This window comes from Desmodus rotundus, chromosome 13 (genome assembly GCF_022682495.2).
Source record: "Desmodus rotundus isolate HL8 chromosome 13, HLdesRot8A.1, whole genome shotgun sequence".
NCBI classification, from domain to species: domain Eukaryota; kingdom Metazoa; phylum Chordata; class Mammalia; order Chiroptera; family Phyllostomidae; genus Desmodus; species Desmodus rotundus.
Window position 1 is genome coordinate 17634963 of NC_071399.1, and position 27352 is coordinate 17662314.

General features: G+C 37.7%; 1 protein-coding gene across 1 annotated transcript in view; it reads left to right on the forward strand.

The window, feature by feature from the left end:
- LOC128779882 (pro-neuregulin-2, membrane-bound isoform) overlaps nucleotides 1-22663 on the forward strand; it is a 147224-nt gene extending 124561 nt beyond the window's left edge. The window contains exon 2 of the mRNA XM_053916739.1: nucleotides 22231-22663. Within this exon, the coding sequence (XP_053772714.1) occupies nucleotides 22231-22271 (41 nt within the window). The 3' untranslated portion in view covers nucleotides 22272-22663. The remainder of the gene's footprint in view (nucleotides 1-22230) is intronic.
- The last annotated feature ends 4689 nt before the right edge of the window (nucleotides 22664-27352 follow it).

Sequence of the window (27352 nt, forward strand, 5' to 3'; positions counted from 1 at the left end):
ATTACCAACTCAAAAGAACTTATGCACCTCTACGTTCATAGCAGCGCTATTTACAACAGCCACATGCTGGAAACAGCCTAAGAGTCCATCAGTAGATGAGTGGATCAAACAACTGTAGTGCATTTACACAAAGGGATACTATGCAGCCGAAAGAAAGGAGGAACAGCCATGAGGTTTTAAACAGCTCATGTTTCACATTCTCATCGCCCTTCTAATTTACAGGCTTCTGTTCACAGATAGTTTGAATACACACACACACATATACACACACTATGTATAAACTATATACACGTGTATATAGTTTATAAATATTTTATATGTAGTTTCACTATTCAGTGAATAACATAACTAATCATATTTGTATTAGAAAAGCATGTGTTAACAAGCAATACCACTAACTAGTACTCACAGGGGAGTACTCTTGCTATTATAACAAGGCTCTTGGCAACAAAACACTCAAGTTCTGTTTCTTAAAAAGCGAGGATTAGGTGTTCTTGAGGTAGAAAAGAAAAACAAAACTGTTCTTTGCAGATGAAGGGGGCAATGAAATGGTTCACTAGCAGAGTCACTTTTATGGAGATTTGACTATGTTTAAACACAATTGTAGTGTTTAAACATGATCAGAGGCCTTGTAGGACGATTTTTTAAATGCTGGATTAGAAACACCAGATGGAATTGATTCTCGGTGAAATGGAAAATTTGCTGAATTGAAAAGGGGCCTCACTCACAAACACTTAATATTCTAAAATGAGTACCCCAAGTCATTAATAACTAGTTTAAAACACTGGATACTTTCATGTTGGATACATTTTCTATAAGAATAAAAACTGTTTGAAAGAAGGTAAAGGGATTAGTCAAGGAATGTATATGAAGGACACTGGGGATAATATGGAAGTAGGAGAAGGGCTGGGTGGAGGGGGGTGAAGGGGGAAATAATTGGAACAACTGTAACAGCATAAACAATAAAACATAAAAATTGACAGCATACCTGAATTTGTTAAGACTAAACATCTAGCATGAATTTCCCTTGGAAAACTTTAGCTATTATTGAGATTATTTAAGCTGGGACTCTATTGCAAGTAATCTCAGTGAACTCTCCCAAAGCATTGCATGGAAGCATTTACCCAGTAAATTACCTTAAAAACAAAAGAACAAAACAGTGTTATACCTATCATTCTTCCATTCCTTGTAATACAATCCATGGTCTAAGACGAATAAAGTTATATTCCGTGTGCACAATTTGTGGGTAATGCTGCTTTTTTCTTAGCCTCCTCACCATCTGTCAGGATGTAACTTTATTACTTTTCAGTACCACCTTTTAAGAACAACTTTTTTTCTTGTTTCTTCCTTCCCTCCCTCCCATCCTTTCTTTCTTTTTCCTCATCTGCTTTTTCTTTCTTTAATGGGAATCTCTTCTTTTGACCTTACATTTTCCCTAGGATGTCAATTGTTTTTGTATTTTTCTGGTTCTTCATAATACAGTCTTTGGAGGTTTAAACCCACAACATAAATAGAATCTTTGGTCATTTCTCAGCAAAAAGGCATGGTTTGCATTACTTTCTTCATAGAATTACTTATAGGGTAACCATTTCCAGATGCCCCAAATCTCTTTGTTATATTTACTATCAAAAACAACAGTTCCTTCTTTTTTCTCTATAGTAATGTGATTATGTCCTGGGATAGATCCTATTCATAGTACTGTGAGAGTAGGAGTTTTCTAAACCAAAGATGAGTGACATTAACTCAGTTTGATTCAATAAATTGTTATTGATCACTTACTCTGTCCAGGATGCTGCTGGCTGTTGTGAATGATACATGGTTACTCTGATCAAGGAATCTGCAATTTAGTATAAGAGAAACTATGCAAATAAACATACAACCCTAAGATGACGGCCATAGTATAGAAATAAACAAAGATTTAGGAACACAATAGGCAAGCAAAAGAAGTAGAATAGTAAAGATGAGGATATTTTGTCAATGTTTTACTTTAGTTGTGTATAGTTTTGAGACATATCAAATAATGCCTTTTTACTTCAGAGTTCCTGTTACTTTGATGTAATGTACATTATAGTCATAGCTAATGTGTAGATTGTTTCACTTAGGGAATGCTTATGGAAAGGTAACAACCTTCTGGTAGAGTCTTCCTCTTAAAGAGATTTATAGATTTGAATCTCTTAACACTAAATTAGAGTTTGATGTTTTATTCCAGTTTTCAAATAGCCACTTGATTATATCCCGCAGGCAAATTCCTTGCTGTAGATCAGGGGGAGCAAGCCCTCTTAGGATGAGCTGTCACATGGCAAGAGATAAGACTTCCTGGATCAGTTTTCTAAAGTGACAGATTTATTCCCTGAGCAAGACCGAATTTTAACAAACCAGCCAGGCTTCTATGTGTACATATTTTTTTTTTCATGTGTGTCAGGGTGGGGATGCATTTGAGGAGTCTTTTCTGTCTTTATTGGGAATGAATCTGGTATAAAAGTGACAGAACCCTTTAATAAAATCATTCTAGTTGGAAGACACTAGCAACTTAGATCTGGGACTTCAGAGAGCATGCCTAGTGGCACTGTCCATGGTACTGAACCACGTCTCCCTGTTTTGCCTGCTAAGCCTGGGAAACAATCCTGCAGACATTTTAAAATATTTCTGATATTTCCTCTTGCTCTAGTATTGGTTATATTTAGCATCACATTCTTGTTTCGTGTCCTTTATTCACTCAACAAATATTTAGGCATAACCTTCTCTGTGTTAGGCACTCTTCTAGTAAAGCACTCAAATTCATTATTACAAAATGCTAATTATCATTATTTTTGCTTTTTTTGTGAAATTTAGGTTAAAGGAACAAATGTCCTGATGAAAATAACTTAGGGATTCTGGGTGTTTTAGTGTTGTTGGTTTCTGGTCTAAAGGTTGGGTCTCAATGAGAAATGAAAACTTGGGGGGTGGACAGGGCAGGGGAGAGCAACAGGGAAAAATTGGGACAACTGTAATTAAACAACACTAAAAATAAATAAAATAAAATTGCAGGTTTTATTTAAACAAAGTGAGAGCAAAGAGGATTGAATAATAAGCTCCTTTCCCAGAGATATCTACTCTATCTTTGGTCATGGGACAAGTTTAGTTATTCCTGTGGTTTTTATTTTCCATTCCTCAGGGCAGTGATCAGCAACTCTTTAGTCAGTACAAGCTGTGAGAGTCTGTGGATCTCATCAAAGACCTAAAGAGACCTACTTATTTCCCAGACCAAAGTTTGTTTCAAAATCTATTTGTTGATTTCACAGCTATAAGATAATCTGTTGCTTTCTTGCATTGTCCCCAGACTAGATTTCATGATTGATTTCTTCCTTGCCTTTGACTTATTAAGATAGAAGTATGTTAAGCTATCAGAGGAACTTAACCATTACTCAGAGGCTGAGGGATTTTTTCATCACTTTTCATCAGCTGCTTAGGAATCAATAGCATTGGCTGTTTTTTTAAGTTGATACAGTTTTGCTTACTTAATTGTATGGACCATGTGTTATTTAAGAGTTATATATAAATGATTTGACTTAATATTCTAATTCTGTGGCGTAATGTTATTACTTGCATTTTACATGTGAGAAAGTGGATGTTTAGGGCCATTAAGTAACTTTCTAGTGACCATAAAATTAGGAGTCAGGATTGAAGATTCAGACCCAAGTCTCTCTAACATTAGAGCCACTGCTTTTAATTACTCTTGTTTTCTGCTTGCTTTAATATGCTTTCCTTCCCATATAAAGTGCCATATCAGAATACAGAAAGGGTTGTTAACTTGAGAAATAGGAGATGTTTTGAAGTTTTTAGGGAAATACAAAAAATATAGAATAAAAAGCTGAATGTGATTTTATTTGGCAGTTTTACAATGATGACATAAAATAAAGGAAGCAGTTTCTGAATGTACCTAACTCACTCTCTTGAAATACATTTGGTTTGGCATGTGCTCTATTTTATAACACTTAGTCCTGGTGGGATTTATTTGTGTGTGCTTTAAGTACTAAGATTTCAATAATTTTTAACAAATACTGGGACTATTCAGAGAAAAATCCAAGTCAAATAAGTTTTTATTCAATAACTTTTATTTATATCTAAACTTTTGAGAGGAATTTGTTACGAAAATGTGGTTACAATACTAACTGAAGAGAGCCAAGCTAAAAGACAAAATTCTATGGCCTGAAACTGTTGATTAGTTTTAGGTGACACTTGCCAAAGGTCTGAGAAAACATTTTTTTCAACTTGCTTCAGAATTAGAACAGACTATGTTGACATTCTATGCAAAGACCTATCCATTATTTCTTTTCAGAAATTCAAAGTAAATTCTCCTTGATAAAAAAATGCTTGTTATAGATTCTGTGAGGATATGTGCAAACTAAAAAACAAAAAAATCTCTACAATATTTATAATCTCAACCAGCTGGAATGTTTCATTCAGTCCTTCATGCATGTGCACACAAACTAATTAACATATGATTTTATGTGTAATTTTGTGTTCCAGCTCTTGACATAATGATAACATTGTTTTATTTTACATTTATATAATTTCCAGTGAGATATCATCTACTTTATTAGCTATTTGTATCTATTTTTAGTTGTTTCTGTGTGTATAAGTGTATGTGCATATATGAGGGGGGACCCCCCCAAACCTGGAACTATTTATTAAAAAATTGTGTGTTTATTCTTACTTGTTTAAACTTCAGTCACCTTCAAAGTATTCTCCTTTTGATGCAATACAGCTATTGAGACTTTTTTTCTACTGCTCAAAACAGTTTTTGAACTCATTGATTTTGATGCCTTTTGGTGCTTCTGCTGTTTTTTTTCCCACCTCTTCCACATTGGCAAAATGTTTCTCTTTGAGGACTTTTTCATCCGGGGAAACAAAAAGAAAAAGTCACTTGGGGTGAGAGTGTGTGAATAGGGAGGGTGGGGCACAGGGATCATGCTGTTTTTGGTCAGAAACTGCTGAACACTCAGTGTGGTGTGGGCAGGTGCGCTCGTAAATCACCCATCATGAAATGGGCAAACACGTTGAAAGAGTCTTCAGAAAAATTCACTGAAGCTAAACACAGCTTCTCACAACAATGCCAGCTGGTACACTGATACACATAGACTCCTAGAATTCTCACCTAGTGGGAGAAGCCTGTACTACAAGGGGCCCACCCTCCAGAAAATAATTCTATGTTTTTTGGGTCCCCTCACATATAATATTTTGTTTTAGAAAAAAATGCATTATATTTCTTTCAATACCATCACAAATTACCCACATTCTTGGGGAGCTTCTTTGGACATGTTAAAATTTGATTTATTAGAACTAACTAAAGGAGAGGTTTAAAAGGAGAGGTTTGGTCCACTAAAGGTGGGCCAAAGTGTAGCCAGTTTGATTCCCAGTCAGGGCACATGTCTGGGTTGTGGGCCAGGTCCCTGGTGGGGGGTGTGCAAGAGGCAACCACACATTGATGTTTCTCTCCCTCTCTCTCTCCCTCCCTTCCCCTCTCTCTAAATATAAATAAAATCCTAAAAATAAAGTTAAATTAAATAAAACAATAAAACAAAAGCATGCCTTTTAGTGACCAAACTTCTCTACAACATTTATCTCATTTGAGGGATTTTCTCTTAGGATGATCCTCTCTGAATAAGAAAAAATATCCTAATGACAGTTACCTTCTTGGAATGCATATGTATTCTGGTAAATAAAAGTGCTTTATTTGTGTTAAGAAGTATGTATTTCTGCCAGCCAGGAGTGGAGCAAGTGGCATTGTTCCCTCTCACACCCCTCCCCCACATAGAGTGCCGCAATGCAGTGACACGGGTAGCCCCACCCTGGCAGATACCTAAGGCTCCACCCCTTACTATGTAATAGGTGTGCTGAGACAAAAAAATATGGCCCAAATGAAAGAACAGATCAAAGCTCCAGAAAAAATGCAATTAAGCAGTGAAGAGATAGCCAACCTATCAGATGTAACGTTCAAAACACTGGTAATCAGGATGCTCACAGAAATAAATGGTTGATTATGGGTACAAAATAGAGGAAAAAGTGAAGGCTATGGAAAGTGAAATAAAGGAAAATGTACAGGGAGTCAAAAGTGATAGGAAGGAAACCGGGACTCAAATCAATGATTTGCAGCAGAAGGAAGAAATAAACATTCAACCAGAACAGAATGAAGAAACAAGAATTCAAAAAAAAAAAAAAAATGAGGAGAGGCTTAGAAACCTCCAGGACAACTTCAAACATTACAATATCTGAATCATAGGGGTGCCAGAAGGAGAAGAGTAAGAGCAAGAAATGGAAAACTTACTTGAAAAAATAATGAAGGAGAACTTCCCTAATCTTCCCTAAGGAAATTGACTTCCGGGAAGTCCAAGAAGCTCAGAGAATCCCAAAGAAGTTGGGCCCAAGGAAGCACACACCAAGGCATATCATTATATTACCCACCATTAAAGATAAGGAGAGGATCTTAAAAACAAGCAAGAGAAGAGGAGACAGTGACCTACAAAGGAGTTCCCATAAGACTATCAGCTGATTTCTCAAAAGAAACCTTGCAGGCAAGAAGGGGCTGGAAAGAAATATTCCACATCATGAAAGGCAAGGTCCTACATCCAAGATTACTCTATTCAGCAAAGATATTGAGGATGGGAGGACAGATCAAGTGCTTCCCAGATAAGGTCAAGTTAAAGGAGTTCATCATCACCAAGGCCTTATTCTATGAAATGTTAAAGGGACTTATCTAAGAAAAAGAAGATGATCAAAAATATGAACAGTAAAATGACAACAAACTCACAACTATCAACAACCAAATGTAAAAAATAAAAAAGGAACTAAGCAAACAACTATAACAGGAATAGATTCACAGAAATAGAGATCACATGGAGGGTTATCAGTGGGGAGGCAGAGGGGAGAGAATGGGGAAAAAGGTACAGGGAATAAGAAGTGTAAATGGTAGGCACAAAATAGGGGAAATGGAGAAGCCAAAGAACTTATATGTACGACCCATGGACATGAACTAAGGTGGGTGAATCCTGGTGGGAAGTGGGGTACAGGGCTGAGGGGAATAAAGGTGAGAAAAAATGGGAAAACTGTAATAGTATAATCAATAAAATATATTTTAAAAAGATGTATGTATTTCTAAGAGTATTGATAAATTTAAGTGATTCACAAAGTACAATAGGCTTTTTAGTCAACCTGATTTTCAGTGACTTTTTTTTTTTTTTGACTATACAACTTCCAGGAAATTTGGGAAAATGAGAAAAATTTCAAAGAAAAATATAAAATATAAATGAACTGCCACTACCTAGATTAAATCAGGGTTAACATTTTGACCTAAACTCATTTAGTTTCTTTTCTATGTAAATTTTTGTTCAATTAAAAAAAATTTTTGTTCAATTTGTTAACAAAATTGGAGTCATATGGTGCATATTGATTTGTAACCAGCTATTTTGTCCAACACCTGGCAAAATTATTTTAGAAAAACCTTAGCACGCTTTATAGATAAAACATACCTCGTTTCAATTTTTTTTAATTCTGAAGTTGCTGTTACTAATGAGGTTGATATTTTCCTTGCTTCTTGACCATTTGCCTTTGTTTTATTCTATTGTAAATGGTCTGATCCTAGCTTTTAGTACACAGAAATGATTGAGTCATTTCTGGGTTTTTTCCTTTACCAATATCAGGCATTTTTCTCATTCATTATTGTAACATGCAATTTCTAACTTTTAAATGCAGTGTGTGTTTGGACAAACCATAGAGGAATATTACATGATTTCATGGCTAGAACACAAACAGTAGTTAAGACACCAGAGTCATGTGTTCAGCTCTGGCTTTGAGCAAAATTGAATCTACCTTACAAAGTCTCTACACCTATCTTTGGTATCCTTATACAGAGACAGAATCTTTATTACCAACCTAACGTGGAATTGTAAGAATTGATGACATATTTTGTAAAATTTTGAGTTCAGTGAAAGTTGTCAACTGTTACAGCAGTTCCTTGCGTGCTTAATAATGCTGCCACTATTGCACTGAACAGCTCATCCCCTTCCACACAGAGGCTCCATGTCCACAGAGATCTGATTAGTTGGGGGGAGTCTATTCTATTTTCTATTATCACTGGAGATTCTATTTTCACTGGACAGACGTGCTCTGTGGGCAGTCCTGACATTATGGGCCTATCCCATGAGCCATTCTCTGTAAAACGAACTTCCAGTAAAAATCCCGTATCAAAATGGATCACTTGTATTAATCAATTTTCATTACTTTTACTACCTTGTTGAAAGTAAATGCCAAGAAGAATTTATTCTTCAAATTCATAGCACATTAGAGTCTTTCTCCACTAATACTTTCCAAATGTGTATATGCTCTTACTCTTCGTCATATATTATACCCAGTCGCCTTTTTGGAAAAGATTCTTTTAGCTAATCATGTCTTCACAGATAATAATACAAGCAATTTACCTCCATTTTACTATTTTCTTCTGACTTCATTCTGCAATTCTCTACCGATAGAAATAACATTTATTTCTCCACAAAGATTGAATGTTGCTCAGAGTGGAAGAAATATGCTATTAAAAATACCTTCTACTCCATGTTCTAATCCCTTGTACATATGGGCATGTTCTGGGATTTACATTTGTTCACAGAGCTAAGAAATTGAAAGCCATGGATTGAAATGCTTTTTTAAATAGTAGAGTCCCCTCCTCCCTGCAAAAGACACAGGGACAAGTTGGTTTTCACAAGGAGTTATTTATATGCTGGTATTTCTGATGCTTCTTAGTTCTCTCCTCTGAAAAACCTCATTCTTAGTATGTCTATAAGCACTATAATTATAAAATCACAATCTCCTGCTTGTATCTTCAGTGCTTGATTTTCATCGACTAGCAGCCTGAGAGAAGTCAGCAACCTGTAAGCCCAGGAACAGGAAGAGCATATGTCTCTAGGAAAATAACATCGGAGTGATTAATAAAACTGGCTCTTTCTGGGATTACTCCAAATGCAGGGTGCAACATGGATCTGTCATGCTGGAGCGAATGTTGGACTTTGTAGAATGGCAAAGATGTTCTGTTTTTCATATTCAGATTTTAAATTAAAGGAAATAAACTATCAGTGGCCTTTTTGATATGTGGGGTCAACTGCGGGAAGTCACCCGTGACTGTGTGTGTTGCTTTTTGTGGGAACCGTGGCACAGAAGAGTCCCCTTGGCTTAGCGTTTGGGTATTGCTCACATAGCACCTGATGCTAATTTGAGAGGGTTCACAAGTGTCATGAATCATGATTCAGAATGATACATGGTATGCTGACCTTTTCTCTCTTTGTTGAATTCAGTCTGATCTGCTAGTGAGAGAAATATTCTGAAAATAAACCAAGGACCAGAATAGGTGAACCTAGTTTTCTCCAGAGGTCAAGGTATTTTTAAAAAATAGAAAAAAATACAATAAAAAAAGGAAAAACTTCTTTGTTCAGTGTGCTTGCAGTTATAACCTTTCCACAAACTCGTGAGATGCCAAGACTGGGGAAGACTTTAGAATTCATTAGTTAACATTCTAATTTGATGGCTGTGAAAACTGAGGACTAGAGAGTAGAATGATTACCCAAAGCCGCACAGATAGCAAGCTGGCCATAAAACTCAGGTCTTCTCTTTACCCTCCTACTCAGTTTTGCTGGAAATTTATCATAATTTGGGTAAACTTAGACATCACAGTAGATAACTTTTGGATTTGCCAAATCCATTAGCACATCCTTTTTACTTCACTTCGAACACGAATCCTCTGTCTGTTTACATCTCTCCGTCCACACTGCTCCCCACCAAGATCTTAGACTGAACACTGAGATAGTGTCAGGACTGACCTCTCTGCTTCCATAACCTCCCACTACTCATTCCAGAGAGGCAAAATAATCTTCTTCAAAATGTTAATTGGATCATGGTTCTCCTATACTTACAACCCTAGGATGGCTTTCATTGCACTTAGAATTAATCCCAAATTTCTTTCCAAGGCCTAAAGGGTGGCTCTGCATGACCTGTCTGTCTCTTGCCTTTCTCTGGAACCTCATCTCCTACCTCTCACCCTTGTGCACTATGATGCAGCCTCTCTGGCCATAGTATTTCCCCCCCAAACTGAAGGCACAGTTTCATCTCAGGACCTTGGTGTTTGCTGATCTCTCTGTCTGAAAGTCCCAGGTGTGCACATCTTTCAACCTATAAAGAGCCATATAGCCCTTCTGCTGAGAGGTTCCCAGTCTTGTCCTCTCTCCCAGTTCTTCCATTATGCTTTTTGTCCCCATGGCACTAACCCCTATTTAATTATATCTTTATCTATTGTCCCTGACTAGATTGCAGACTCCATGAGGGGCAGAGGTCTTGGTGTCTGGTTTACAGTGGTATTACAGCAGCCTGGAGGAGATCTGGAAATAGTGATGAACCAGTGTTTGTTTGTTGAATGAATACACAAACGTAAAGCCCAGTTTACTGATATTGGACTATGTGTGGAGTTTTGAGAGTTTTGGGCAAACATAAAATATGCTTCCAAATTTCTCCACCTGCCCAGTGTAACCTTTGCTCACCTGGTCATCTGAGACAACTTGTAATTGGCATCTTTTGTAGTCATTACTCTCATTTGTGCCTGTTAATGCAAAAAAGGAGTGGGCATGTCTGCTGTCTTTCATAAAAACTCTTCTCAGATTGGGTCAAATGCCCCTCTCATGCCCACTGTTCTGGCCAGAACCCCTCCTACTGTGGAAAATAGGGAGCCACAGAAAGAGAGAACCCATGATATATATTAGAACCTATTATATGTTTCTATAGAAAAAAGATTTTGTTTTTAGGAATTGGCTCATTTGATGCTGGGGCTGGCAAGTCAGAGATCTGTAGGGCAAGCCTGCGGGCTGTGAGCTCAGGTAGGAGTGGGTGCTGTTGTCTTGAGGCAATTCTGCCCCCCCTCCCACCCCACGAAACCTTAGAGTTTGCTCCTGACCAGCTGATTAGATGAAGCCCACCCACACTCTCAAGGGTAATCTCCTTTACTTAAGGTCAATTCAACGTAGATGTTAACTGTATCTGTGGAATACCTTCCCAGAAACACCTCCATTTCTGTATGATTAACAACTGGGTGGAATGTGCAGGATTGGAAGTGGGAAATGTTCCTCCTGAGACCCATTGTTATCACTGAGCCTGCTATTGCCGGGTCACGCTGGACAGGAAAGTTTTGCTTTGTTTTGTGGCAGAATTCAAACTGACAGAGTTGAATGTCATACTTATGACACTTAGTTTTTTGTGTAAAATCTTTTTATTCTCACCAAAAGACTTTTGAAAGAAATATTGATTTACTTGCATTTTTATGTATTGGTGGTATTTTAGGTATAGAGTACATTGGATTTATCTCTCCATAGTAAAAATAAAGTCTGATCAAGGAATATAAAATCAAATGAAATATTTTCTTATGCGTGCTTTAAATTAACTGCAGTATCTTGGAATATTGTAATATTTAGTCTTTTAGGAATAGAAAAATTTACAAAGACTGTTTTTATGATGGTGATTTTAATTGTTTTTTTAACATTACATTTCGCTTCTCATGAGATTTACATAGCTAATTATTGCAGATAAAATAGCATAATTTGTTATGTTTTGTTCAAGCTAAAACTATTATGTCTTTTTTGTAAGCAGAAAACTTCCTTATTATTATTTTTTTTTGAGAAGTGAGTGCCATTTATACTCCCATTGCACTGCACACAATTTTGGCTCCACTAGTATTTCTGTATAATATTGTGAAAGAATCTGGCTGAAAACGTTGAAGTGAAATCCACAATCACTTTCCATGCTAATGCCTGACACTCATTCCCAACATTGCCTTCTGAGGCCACAAAGAACCAGAGTTAATTTTAAAACATACTTAAGAATGAATGATAGTGTTAGAAAGTTTAGCTGGAGCAAATCATGCACAATCATTATTAACTTGAAATAATTTGTATTCAGTAAATTGCCAAATCTTAGATTTAATAGTCCAAATGGAGAGGTTCACGGTAATGATTTAGAGGTAGGCCATACGTGCGATCGACTAGAGTATTGTGAATTGTCAAGTGCTTGAATTTACTTGTTGCTTAATTATAAATATAATTTCTACATCAAATAGCAATGACTTACATGAATGTTGAATAATTACATGATAAATGAAAACTGCTACTAAGCTGAATAAATTATTGTCATATAGCATCCATTTATAAGCTAGGTTTCTTACCTCTAGCATCATTTAAAAATTAATTATGCTGCAAATATATTGGTGTTCCATAATTTGTTCACATTCCCATCAATATGAGGTTCATTCCAGAGTAATATAAAATAGAAAAAATATTGTAGAACAATTACTTCTGCCTCAGAGAATATGGATTACCCATCTTCTGGTGAGATGCCATAATCTAGTGTTTAGATAGCTGCATTTCTTGCATTGATTTAAAACATTACCCCACCTAAATCCTCTCATCTTTGCTAATTCCTGGGGAAAAGAAACACCTTTAATTTTAATCAAATGCACACTTACCATCAATACTATTGTGAACCATAACTAACCCATTGTTTTGATTGTCAGAGACATATTAATAGAAGACTATATTTGAACTTAGTACAGTAAATTAAGTGGTAAATGGAGGCGATAACCATGGGGTCTTGTTTTCTGATGAGTCCAGCCCATTAATATGCAAGTAAAGGTGTTTGTAATCAGTTTAACAGCTTTCTGCACTTAATATACACTGAGTTGTGCTTTTTTTGTAAACAATTTAGTAACTTTTAGAGACCTCAGTACAAGTGTTGGCAATGGCTGTACAAAACTTTCTATACATAATATATGGGACACAACCTTGGGTCATATATTCAAGGAAATGTATCACAATTAAAGGGGAAATACTTTGTCAAACTCACTTGTTTTCACCACCTAATTGCCTTAAATGCCAACCTCATCCTGAGTGGGCACTTTACCTTGGCTTGCCTGGGAGAACAGGAGATGACTATTAGCTGGCTCTTAATTTCCTGCCAGCATGGGAGAAATATTTGCATTAATCTGTACCCTTCTCTTGGTTGCACTCTCAGCTTTGCTGTGCTGCTGCTGGGGCGTGTTGAGGTTTACTGTTCAGTGTGACAGCCCCATGAATAATAGGAGATGGTTATTTCTGGGGTGGTGATGGTTTTTGTTTAAATTACCTTTTGTAGTCATTTCTTTTTATTCATCCCTAGATGGCAAGTCTAATGAGGGCAGAGCCTATGGCTAAATCCTTGTCCATTATTGTTTTTTATTCTCAAGTTATCACAGTGCTTGATTCAGAATAAGTGCTCCATAAATATTGAGGAAGGAAGGAAGGAGAGAAGAGGGAGAAAGAAAAAGAAAAATTCCTAAATATTTATAGTCTTAAGCCAAAAATAAAATAGCTGTGGTTTTGAATGGTAAAGAATAAGCTCTCCTTTTCAGAGAGTTTGTGAATCAGTTAGCTCATTTTTCTAAGTAAGGGGAAGAAGGAAGTCATGGTACATGAGATCAGGTATGGATGTCTGAGATCATTTAAATGCTCCTTTTATAAACAATACAGCAGAAGCCAAGATTGGCTTTCGTATGACTGGCCTGCATCAGGGGTGGTATCTAGACCCCTGTTTCCGGACCCTCATGCTTGCATTCAAGTGTTCTTTCTTTTATATTATTACAACAGTAATGCACATTTATTGCACAGTATTTTAAGAATATAGATAAGAAAAAACAAGAGACAGAGAAAGCAAAACACTAGTAGTCTCACTACCTAGAAGGAAATATAATTCGTATTAACATTCTGGTTTATATTCTAACCATTTAAAAATTGGTATTATAGTGTTTGTTGTTGATGCCACAACAGCCTTTAAAGTGGTAATACAGAGGAAAAGTCAAGCATTAAAGAAGCATGTAGGGAAAAAGGAGAGGGTTCTGTTTTGTCCTTCCTCACTTATATTCCTATTTGTTTACAGTTTGGGTTAATATTATCGATGGAAAAATGTCCAAACCCGCAAAGAATTTTTATAAAAGTGTATCGAAGTTTGAGCCAAACTGATGACATGCCAGGAAGCAGGATCTCACCTGCTTTGGGGAATGACAGTTTGCAGTTTCTTTTATGCATTTTGAATGAAGGAGGGAAGAAGGTAAGGAAGATTACACGCAGGTGGGAGAACGCAAGGTGGGATTGGGCTACAGGATAGGTAACCAGATTATGTGTTCTCTTGAGGGTGGAGAAGCTCCAGTGGGGTCGGAAAATGACGATTACTCCGGCATTTCAGAGGTGGGTCTCCCTAGATGCACAAGAAAATGGACAGGGCTTGCTCAAGGCAAATAAACCTCCTAATGAAGAAGTTATACTCGTAGGCCTGGGACATAACGACCCGCTATGACCTGCCCGGTTAGGGATTTAGGACCTGATCACCCTGTGGGTTACTTTCAGTTAGGTGTATTGCAGTGCCCCTCCTCACCCACAAACCTTTCTACCCCTTTTTCTATTGCATCGTGCATGCATATGTGTTTATGGTTCAGATGATGGAGCAGAAAGAGGAGCAGAATTACAAAGAGAGGAGGCAGTGTATTTAATGGCAAAGGAGACAAAGGTGTTCTCCACAGAGGGCTACACAAAACAGGGACAGCAGAACATATTCCTAAGTTCAGGTGCCATGTTCAGCCTCACCAGAGTCCTCAGAGGGGTGCACATCTACCAATCCCAATGTGCTCGTATGATCAACGCAACGAGAAGCCTCACCTTGATGAGACACAGGCACTAGATGGCTTCTGTTCATAGCCCCTTTGGACGGTTTCGTGAGTATGAGCTTTAAGCCACCTACTTACCAGGTGACGAGCTTGGAGTGCTTACATGGTTGATTGTTACCTGTTGGGAGCATTTACAAACCATCGCTAGCACATTCCTAACTTCTTACAGGGAGGCTGGGTGAAGTGAAGACCAATCAGATCTCCGCTTAAGTTTCCAATAGGGTTCTCAAATTTAATATATTGAAGACCCAACTCTTGATTTTCTCCCAAACCTGGAATGGGCTAAATCCTCCTAATCTTAGTGAATACAAATCGTTTTCAGTCACCTACTTACTTAGGTCTGAAAAATTGTATTCATTGTTGACTTCCCTGTTTCTCTCACACCCCACATAGTTTCTCACTGAATCTTTTTGTCTTTATCTTTACACTGCACATACAAATTCACCATATCCCATCACCTCCCCTCCTACCCCTCTAGACTAAGCCATCATTTTTCTTTGGATTATTACAATACTATCCTGAACTTCCTATTTCCACTCTTACCTCACTGATCTTTTCAACACCAAGCGGCCCGAGTGAAATGGAGTAATGGCGGCAAACACTGATACAGAATTGCTGTGTGTCAGGTGCTGATGAAGACCCTCACTATATTGATTTACTTAACTTCAGCATTCATTTATTAATTTTATTATTCACTTATTTAATGATTAATTACTTAAACTTTATTTACTTAGCAACTTATATACTTACGTTATTTATTAATTAACTTATATGGGTCTCAGAATAATTTCTGTGATACTTTTGAGCCTGAGTCATTTTGATAGAAACCATGTTTGTAGGTATCACATCTTATTAAAGAACATTATTTTCTTATTATTTTTGGCTTTTCTTTTTGTTCTTTAGATTTTTAGAAGCATGTTTATTTTAGTGGTATTTCCAAATAACCAACTTTTAATTTTATTGTCTAATTTTTTAAATTTGTAAATATCTACTTTTATCTGTATTATTATTATTATTGGTTCCTCAAGATGACTACTTAGTTGACTTATTTTCAGTTTTCTTAATTTATTATGCATGTATTTAAAGCTACTTATTTTCTTCCAAATACTTCTTTGGACAAATATCACAGATTTTGATGAAAAACATCACTTTCATTTCTAGTCTGTAATTTAAACTTTTTTTTCTCTTTAAAGAAAACATTATTTAGGAAACAAAATTTATTTCCAATGCCCTGATTTACTTTTTCTGTCATTTTGTGATTGACAAAGTTCTAGTTCATTGTTGTCAGATGATATCTTTACTCTGAAATACATACGTGTCTATTTACATATGTAGTTTTCTGATGATAATAATGGCCCACTTGCTTTGTGCAAGTTCACGTTTGGAAAATATTTTCTCAGCTTTTAATTCCACAGCTTAGTTTCCATTGTTTGTAATGCAAACATATGTAGCTTCCTTCCTACTCAATCTCAGAATTTAAAAAAGACTAACTTTTAAGATGTAACAAATTTAATAGATTATTTAGCCCATTCACATTTGTTGTATTTCACGATGTTTATATTTAATTATTTCCTGTTAGTTAATTTTTTATCTTTACTACTTCTCCCCCATATCTTCCACACTACTATTTTTTTTACTGGTTAAGATTCTTTGTGTTGTTTCTGTTTCATCTTTTTTTCTCTAATGAACTTTAAAATTTGCTTCTTGTTATTTTTTAGTGATTATCCTTACAATGTAAAGGTTTGAGAAATAAATGTAAACACATTTTATGTCTATGTCTAGACTTAATTAAAAGTTAATCAATACTAATACCTTCCCTTGAACAAGGCTTTATCCTTAATATACTTTCCTTTTATCTCATCTATTTTTAAGTAATCTGGTATGAGGTCCATATTTTCATTATTTTATTTTTAAATTTAACAACAGCTTTATTTTAGGCACGAATGTAAATTGTTTTATTTGCTTCCTGCTGTTTCATGTTAATCATGTCTTTCTCTTTCTTGGGTTGTTTTTTCTTTGTTTTATTGATTCAGTATTTTTCAGTACATGCCAATAGGTATAAAGTATAAGCATTTTTCTATGTCAGCCTCCTGTATAGTCTATTGAGCCCTATACTGAATTTTGGCCAATAGAATGAGAGAAAAGTCATATATATCACTTCCAGGCCTTGCTCCTAAAATACTCCCCAGGGAGGAGGTGGAGAAGAGCCCGTACACCTTCTCCATGTTCTCGGCACTTGGTTTCTGGCAGGATGTAATGAATCCAGAGGAAGACGATGAGTCACAGATGTTGGCCGAGCTGCTAGAAGTAGGGTACTGGATCCCTGAATGACTGTGGACAAAATCTCCCCTTCCACGTCACCCCCCACCAACCTCCAACAGACCGTGATGCATGTGAAAATAAATTTTACTGAGGCTTTCATAGTTTTATGTGATTCAACAATTAGCCTATCCCGATTAATAGGCTTGCTTGTTTCACTTGCTGTTGTTATTCCTCGTGCATTTGTTGATAGTCAGCTTCCTATTTACATTTGTCATTGAGGGTCTAAATTGCAATTTGTTTTTTATTCTTTGAAGATTACTATTTATGCACCTACCTCTTGTGGTGGAAGGGGCCTACTGGGTTTTGGGGTCCACTAAATGCTCTACTTTTCTGACCCCCCTGCTCTTTTCTTAGAATTTTCTGGAGTCAGCACTCTTTACTCACCACCTCTGCCATTAACTTCAGTCTCATGAATTCAACTGCCTGCTCAGGACCTTCAACTTCAGTGTCTGACAGGCCTCTCAACTGTGACTGACCCCAAGCTGAACTCCCACCTCAGGGCAGGTCTGCTTCTTTCCCAGTGCCCCACCTCAGGAGATGATGAAGCTATTCACCACTCACCCTGTTGCTCATGCCAACCTCAGATTCATCCTTGTCTCCTCCCTTTTTGCTACATTCTACACCCAATGCAGGAGCAAGTCATACCCCTATCACCTTGACCTTCAGACCAATGCCTCGTCTGGCCACCTGTCACCACACACCAGTTCCATCCCAATCCCGGTCACCATGATCTTTCACCTATTCTAGTACAGTAGCCTCCAGTATGGTCTCTTCCTTCCATTCTTTCCTCCCTTCTTTTATCTACTCAGCAGCCTCAGAATCATGTCATTCCCTGCAACAAAACAAAACAAAACAAAAAACACCAAAAGTAAAAACTTTCTAATGGCTTTCCAATAAACTGACAATAAAATTTAAAGTCCTTATCAGTAGGCCCAGTAGAATGGCCCTACGTTGTCAAGCGCTTGCTTACTCCTCTGATGTCATTTTCTGTCATTTCTTTGGTTTGGTTTTTTTTGTTGTTCAGTTACTATTGTCCCCATTGCTCACCCTTACCCTGTCCCGCTGACTCCCACAGTCAACCCCCTCCCCATTGTCCATGCCCACGAGTCCTCTGTGTTCCTTGCCCCTTCCTCTAGTTTCCACTGTTATCCTCCCCCCTCCCCTCTGGTCACTGTCAGTTTGTTCTTTATTTCCAAGTCTCTGGTTCTGTTTTGCTCATTTGTTTGTTTTGTTGATTAGGTTCCACTTACAGGTGAGATCATATTGTATTTATTTTTCACTGCCTGTCTCATTTCTATCATCTCTAGCACCTTGCACAGGCCTTCTTGCTGTTTTTGGAAGTAATTTTCCATCTCAGTGGCTTGCCCTTTGTTTCTTCACTCTCAGACTCTTTCCCTAGATATCGCTTTACCTGGTCTCACACCAGATGTACCTCCCCAGAAAAGAATGACTTCTTATCTACTTACCATTCACAGTCATTCATTATTTCCTTTCCCTTTCTTCTTCTTCTCCTTCTTCTCCTTCTTTTCCTCCTCCTCCCCCCCTTCTCCCCTTCCTCCTCCTCCTTCCCCTCCTCCTTTCTTCTTCCTCCTCCCTTCTACCTTCTTCCCCTCCTATTCATCCTCCTTCTTCTCCTTCTCCTTATTCTTCTTCATAGGGCAGAGCATTGCCTGGTGTGATCAATATAGTTTTATTTCCTTTTTTTTGTTCTTTCTCACCAGAATGGAAACATGCCCAGGGTAGGAGACTTCTTCACAAGGGTGTCCCCCAAGGCTGATGAATCATTTTGTTACTTAATGGCTTCAGAGGGAATATTGGTTGCATGAGGCAGTATTTAAAAGGGCGGCATGAAGGTTTTGCCTTCCTGTGAATGCTGGCATCAGCTCATTCTTTTCTTTATTTTTTCCTCTCTCGGTGAAGATTCTGAATATCTCAAGTTCTGTGATGCTTCTCTCTATAGTCTGGCTAGGAGCCTTCCTAAGGCAGATGGCTCTCTTGATTTAGAAAGTGGGTTTCAGGACTTCATCCTAATGATAAACACTGTGGCTGCTAGTCGCAGAATAAACAAAGGCATTGGAGAAGACAGCAAACTAGCCAGCTGTTCACACTGTGATCCTTTCATAATGAGCCTGCTTACTGCTCCTTGACTCTGTGTGTGGGCTGCGACTGAGTGAGGGCGTCCCTTATAGAGCTTAGCTGGAGTTCCTTTAGAGAGAACTGACCTTACTTACAGTAGATTTCTCCTATGTAAGTTTAGGTTTTCATATTTTCTCTACTTTTATTTCTCCATTAGTTAATCCCATTTACTTCAAGGATTCCCGCCCCCCACCAATCTTTTATTTATTGATAGATAAATTTCCCCAAATGATGACATGAACTTACTATAAAATATGGTTTTTCCCAGTTTCACGGAGATTTGCGATAGGAGGGGTGATAGATGTGTATGCTTAGTCCACACTGAAATTCTCTCTCTTTTGGTTCTACTGAATGCTCTTTGTTTGATTTTCTGTCTTAATGGTTTACTAAATGTAGCTGGACATCCATCTCTTAATCACTAGTTTTATTTGCTAGTATTCTGTTCCCTTGTAGTTTAGATAGCATACAAAAACTGTGGACTATGCTCCTGATTAGAACATTATGAAAATCATGGGAATGGGTTTGAGGGTAGGAAAGTTTATCAAGAAGAGACTTTTTCAATTTGACAAAAGAAATGTATGAATGTTCTCAGTGTTGAGAAGGCATACACATTGTTTAGACTGCAAAATAGTCCCACTGATTTCCTTTTTTCTTTCTTTCTTTTTGGCCGTATTAACGTATGTGTTGAATTAAGTACCTTAAACTGTGAGATATTTGCAAGATTGCATCTCTCTCTACCACTACAGTTATTTCGTTAAACGCTGGTCATTTCTGCTGCTTGGTAATCTAAAATTGCTTCATGATTTCCTTGATAAAAATAGAACATGCGGGGGTTCAGAGTATCACATACACCTCGTATACAACAGCTGTGAAATTTCAGGTTCCACAATGGATTATAGGATATTTTTGAACCTTGATAGAATGTAGGATTAGTAGCTTAAATATGGAGTACTAAATACTACAAATGTTTAAAAAGCTCGATCTTGGAATTAATTAGAAAAGCAAAAATGAATACACTTGAAGAGTTGGTATATATGAAGGTCACCTGGAGGACTTTTTAACACAAGTCACTGGGCCCCACCCCTAGAGTCTCTGATTTATGAAGTCTGGCTGGGGCCTGAGAATGTGTCCTTTTGACAGGTTCCCAGGGATGCTGCTGGACCAGGGATAACACTTGGAGGACTTCTGATGAGAGTAGCCTCCCATGGGGACTTCTAGAGACAGCTTACTGATCACTTCTTGTTCTGAAGCCGGATCACCTACGTTGTAGAATTTCATTTCATTTCATTTCATTTCATTTCATTTCATTTCATTTCATTTCATTTTCCCCTCCTTTCACCCCTCCCTCTTCCCCTCCTTCTCTCTCTCGTCTCTCTTTCTGGTGTCTTGCCTCTGAAGCTCTGCACTATATTTAAAAATGTTTTCTTCAATTACATTTAACAGTCTTCTGCATTAGCTTCCGAGGCACAACAAAGTGGCCAGGATATCATCACACATGCACAGAGTGGTTTTCCTGCTGCCCCAAGTATCCACCGGCCCCTGTGCTGCCATCTACATCACTGTGGCTGTTCCATGACTACAGTTTGCACTGCTTAATTCCTTCACCTTTTTCACTCAGCCCCTTGACCTTTCTCCCCTCTGACAACTGTCATTCTGTTCTCTGTATCTTTGGGTCTGTTTTTATTTTTTTTAATGTTGCTCATTAGAGTCCACATATAAGTGAGATCACATGGTATTTGTGTTTCTCTAACTTATTGCACTTAGCATAATACCCTCCAGGCCCATTCAGGCTATTGCAAAAAGTAATGTGCATTCTTGTTTACAGCCAAGTAGTATTCCATTGTGTAAATGTACCACAGCTTTTTTATCCACTCATCTGCTGATGGGCACGTGGGTTGCTTCCAAATCTTGGCTATTGTCAACAAACAAGAGCTGGGAAGGATGTGCAGAAAAGGGAACCCCCATGCACTGTTGGTGGAAATGCAGATTGGTGCAGCCAGGGTGTAAAACAATATGAAATTCCTCAAAAAAAAAAATTAAAAATGGAACTACCTTTTGACCCAGCTATTTCACTTCTGGGAATATATCTGAAGAAACCTGAAACACTAATTTGAAAAAATATGTGCACCCCATTGTTTGTTGCAGAGTTATTTATAATAGCCAAGATTTGGAAGCATCCCAATTGCCCATTAGTAGATGAGTGGATAAAAAAGCTGTGGTACAATACTTGGCCATAATAAAAGAAAGAAATCTTACCTTTTATAATAACATGGATAGACCTGGAGAGTATTATGCTAAGTGAATAAGCCAGTCAGAGAAAGACAAGTATTATATGATTCCACTTATATGTGGAATCTAATGAACAAAATAAACAAAATAAAAAGACTCATAGATACAGAGAACAGACTGACAGCTGTTAGAGGGGAGAGAGGTTGAGGGGCTGTGTGAAAAAGTAAAGGGATTAAGCAAAAAGAAAAAATATTGACACAACAGCATGTTGATTACCAGAGGAAAAGGGGTATGGGAGGAGGTAGAGGAGGGTAAAGGGGTAATAAATGGTGATGGAAGGAGACTTGACTTGGGGTGGTGAACACACAACACAATATACAGATGATTTGTTATAGAATTGTACACCTGAAACCTATGTAATTTCATTAACCAATCTTACCCAAATAAATTGAATAAAAATAAAAACAATAAAATGTTATTTTTTGAAAAAAAAATAAAAATACCAGTTATAAAATTGAACTGTCCCGTGTTAAAAAAATTCTACGAGAGCTACTAGTTAGAAGGTTATGTCTGCTGGCATGCTGTACCTCCAAGTAACCCTTGCATAAATTTTCTACCAAAGCTGACAGAGCTTCCCCCAGGCCTAAATAACTTGGCAAATGTTGTAAAAAAGTAGACAACAATGGAACTGTGTTTGCTTTGGGGGCACCTAAGAATGTTCTCTCCAACATTGCCACACTTCCCCCCATGGAATATGACTTTTGTCCCTCTGTCATTTTCTGCAGTCTTCCAAAGACTTACAGTGGAGGACTGGACCTTGGCCTAGACATCAGATGGAGAGTCAATCAGTGGGTGATGAACCGGAAGCATTCCACCGAGGTGACCAACTACAGAGGACTAGAGGTGCTCTGCTACATGATCTTGGTCATCTTCTAGCTTGTGAAATTATTGAATGAGGAGCATGGATAGGGTCATGAAACCACCTGTCATATATCATTTATTACAAATCATGTGGAGAGCAGGACAAATAAAATGGTATGGGTCCAATCAAGATAGCATAAAGTATATAAAACAAAGTGGAGTCACTCGCGTCAACCAAGATGGCTGTTAGTCAGCCATGACACTTTGGTTCAAGAAGGAAACTACCTAAGTCAGAGCAGACACATTTGGCAAGGAGATACACCTCAGATATCTGCACATGTGGTCAGAATACCCACGTCTGCAGAGTGGGACCACCCATGGATAGGCCCCTGGGCAAATTCCCCACTTGGCATCAGGGCGCCAAGACATTTATCAAAAGACCCAGAAGGGTGGAGTCCCCACTTTCAAGGTATAACTGAGGCAGGTTCCAGACCACTGCTGATACAGCTGAGCTCCACACACCAGAGCGCTGCTGCACACCATGCTGATCTCCATTGGCATCGGCTGCAGGAGGCTCTGCCCTGCTGGACTGAGCACTTCGTCTGCCCTGCTGCCCACCTGGCTCCGGGGATCCTTCCCTGAAAGATGCTGACAACTCCCTTGCCTGCTGTGCTGTCTCCCTGACACCTCTGCAGACCGAGACTCTGGGACTCAGATTCACTATCCCCCACTGATTGCTGTGTGTGTGTTATATTTCTCTTAGACTGTTAGAGTGTGAGTAGGATATTAATGTATGTTGATGTCCTACACTGAGTGAACCTGCATTCAATACAAGCTGAGTGAATAGCATAGTTACTGTGTGTGACTCTTGTCTATTCCTTGGTGCCGGGCTGCTTGGCAGGCAGCTAGCCCAGCAGTTGCCCAGCTGACTCATAGGAAAGACTCTAACATGGACATACACTTGTGACACATAAAAAGTCAGAGATGAGAGGGAATTTGCAAGGGGTAACATGCAATTAGATATATTAGAAAATCTTTATATTTACATTTTTCTTTAATTAAAAATTATTCAATGTGTAAACTATTAGAGCCAGGAATATCCCCTTTTCCAGTTGTTTCTTTATTCTGTGTTAAAATTTTCTCAGCATTGTAGCATGTGATGAAAAAATGGAACCTTTATCCTATTACGAACAAAAACATTATGCCTCCTGCAAAACAGAAGTTGTTCCTTTTGATTTGCATTGTATGTAAATATGTTTCAAATTTGTGTAAGCTCACTTACTTTAAAGTCAGCTTCATCATTTGAAATTTCTTTGGAATGTATTGTAGTGAACACAAATTAGAAATCTTATTTTTGTATATCCACTCCTCAGAGAATCACCCTTGTATGTAAATAATATTTAATATCTTTAATCAGTTTCAGGAGTCCTACTTCTTCTACACATTAGGTTGAAATACTTTTAAGAAAATGTTATCAGCCATATTTTATATTTTCTTTTTTATGTAGTTATTGAGGTGACATTGGTTAATACAATTATATAGGTTTCAGACATACAGTCTAAAACACGTTATCTGTATATTGTGTGTGCAGCCCCCAAGTCGTCTTCCTCCATCACCATTTACCCCCTTTATTCACTTCTACCTCCTACTACCATGGTGATCTTATAATCTGGTAATCGCAGTACTGATCTCATGGAGAAACCACTGATGTTACTGCTTTTGTGCTTGCAAATAAGTAATTCCTGTGGATGCTATTAGAAAGATAGTTTATCAAATCTATTTCAAAACAGAAAAAAGGAAGCTTCAGTTCAACTCGTAGAAATTTTTGAAGTCTTCCCATGACCGTGAGGAGGAAGAGTCAAGGTTGCCTCTGTGATTCACTTCTTGGTACATATTTATAGCCAGGTGCTGGGTCAAGTTAAATTGGAATGCTTTTTGATGTGATTTAATCTTGATTCATCTGGATTCATATTAAAATGGTTTTCATATTTTTATATTTTAAGCCTTCTTCCATCAAATAGATTTAATGGTGTTACGTGAGGAAAATAATACACTAACATTTTATCTGCTATTGTATAGTCTGTATGTTATTTAAAATTTTTGAAGAATTTTTAATGATTAAAATGCAAAATAAAAAACATCAGATATTTTTAAAAACATGTAACATTTTTTAAAAAGGCAACTGAATTTCTAGACTCAGTATACTGTAGGAATTCAATGGTATATCTTGGCCTCCTCCTCCAATTTTGGATATGTGGTTTTTTAAAAATTTTAAGTAGTATATAGTTTAAGATAATTTCCAGTTTGCATTTATTAGTGACCACACCCTCTTAATGAACATAGTTTCTTTCCCCGAGCTTTAGCAAACTGTTCATATATTCAAATTCCTACATGGTTGTTAGATCCTGACTTTGGTAGAATTCAAAGAAATAGCATTCCTGACAGTGAGTTATAACTATTCAATGGTCAATTTCCCTCTATTTGATTTCAAGTCGTAATAATTGTTCTTTAAAAATAAAACAAAAAGATAATAAATTAGGTGATCAGGGCAAATTTGATTCCTATAAAAATGGAACAACTCAGCCTAGCCTCACATGAGCTTGACATGTCCTAATTAGCCTCTTTACTGTTGACATAAGGAAGGGTTTATATTACAAGATTGTTATATAATAATTAAATATATAGATAAAAATTCAAGATCATGTTGAATTTTCACAGCTCCAGCTATATTTTCACTTCACATTTCTATGTCTATACCCCCTCTTAACCATTCTTCTTCACAGTGTGTCCAATAAACTGCTTTCAAGAGGATGGGTCAGGAAGGCAGGGATGCCTTGACAAGTCACAAGTTATACTTCCTTTGTGTGACGGTGGTGTAAATTTTATAAATGTGGTCATTTGCCTCTAGGAAATATGAGATTCTGGAGCAGAGAAGTGATCGTCTAGTTCTCACAGAACGTGTTTGTCCTCGTTCCCCAAGACCCAGTCCCCACGGGGTGATGCAGTGAGGGCCGGATATCCATTAGGGGTGTTGGATGAGAGGAGCCCTGAGATTATGAAACTTGAAGCTCATGCAGGGCAACTGGCATATCTTCCCATTCTTCTCTATCGAAGAGAAAGACCTTTATTCTGGAATGTAAGCAAATACCTCTGGGGGAGAGTGGAAGCATGAAACTCAGTATTATTTCATGTGCAAGTGGCTCCAGAGGAGAAACATCCTGAAATCTTTCCAGAGCCATTCACTGTCTCTGACTTCAAAGGCATATTTACTAGTCAGTCATCCTTTCAACCAAGATGGCCAATACTCTGTGCTAAGAAACCCAAGGTCACCCAGAAATGGGAAAATATTCATGGAGAGTTATCTCTGAACAAATGGTACCCAGTACGGTATTATGTAGTGTTCTAGAAATAGTTGGTAGTGTTGGAACTTTCGTGACCTTGAATTATGAGCATTGGAGCTTAACTAGTTAGCTATGAAAAATTCATGCATCTTGTGAGGATGAAATTCTGCAGGTTAATGATTAGACACAAGACATGTGTATCCCAAGTCATTTGGGGATTTAATGCTTTGTGTAATCTATCTTACAAAATAGACTCTAATTTATATTGTGTGGGTGTACAAGTAGTCATTAAGGTCTTGTAAAAGCAAAATCAAGCTCAATGTGAGATAAGAATAGGATGTGATTGTATAACAAGTAGTTAAGTATCCCATTCCAGTGTGATTGGTTTCGTACCCTCGTAGTTTGCTTGTGGTTCTCAAGTCACTAATGTTTTAGTTATCAGGTGAAAGGTGCAGGGTGTAATCACAGGCTACAGCTTCCAATCTCTGCTTCCAATCTGTGGAATAGGAGACAGATCGTCATCACGTATGTTAAGTGTCATGGAGCTAGAAGCATTCATGGCTATTAGCAATCCCCAAATAATTGTACTTTGGCTGAGTTTAAGACTGTTTTTTTGTTGTCATCTTATTTCTAAGGAGAGCCAAAAAGCATTTGTAGGCACATACCAATTTTTTGGAGCACATTTGGACCCTTATTTCCTTTTGACAATTCTCTGTGCCCAGAATGGCTTTACTTCTCTCATACACGTCTTCTGCCTCCCTGCTTATAGGAAAATGCAATATGTGTGAGGTTTTTCAGGGGGAGTCACTGTATCTGATGTATTTGAAAAAAAAAAACCAGAGCGACAATTTAAATACTCTTATGTCATTTTATGCATTAGAGAGAAAGCAGGAAGCCTGAGTTTTCTCTTAGAGTTTTTGCAGTGCCAAAGGGGTGTTTGCAAAGAGGCTGCAGGAGCGGGCATCTGGAAATATGCCCAAAGGTAGCAGCCTGGCTTATGTGCGCCATCTCGTTGTTCAGTCTGAGCTGCCTTTTTATATTTATTTCAAATTAAAGAGAATCTTTCCACTTTTATTTTATAAATGTGGAATGTACACTTGTCTTTGACCAAAGTGAAACTCTGTTTCCACTGACCAGTAGAGGTGAATTTCATTAGATTTAATGAGACCTGGTACATAATGTATTCTTTGAAGCCTCTGATTGGACACATTAAATAAAACTTGAATTAGACCATGATCATCTGAAATATTTCCAAGTAACTTTCCTTTGTAATACAATATTGTCTCGAACAATTACCCGAACCCTAATCACTATGGATACAATATCGATCATCAGAACTCCCTTTCAGAACTGAGAATGTAGAAGATGCAGGGTTATTATTGCACTCACATTTGCTTCTCTTTATATGGATGCTCAAATACATTTTTTCTGTAATCAACAAGTTCTCATTTTGGTGAGTTTTGTGAGAGATGGTTGCGCTGACACACAGATGTAATTCGAAGGCTACCTGGGGAACGCAACCCCACTTTCCCCCCCACTTACCTCTTCTGGTGGGAACACCACTACGGTCACTCATCTGCACGCAGAGTTGGATTGGAAGGACCCTGGGAAGAAAGGGAAGTTGCATGAATCCATCCACTCAAATTTGCTAATGAGATGAATTTATTGATGTATGAAAGGAAGTCTGGATACAGAAGGACACATG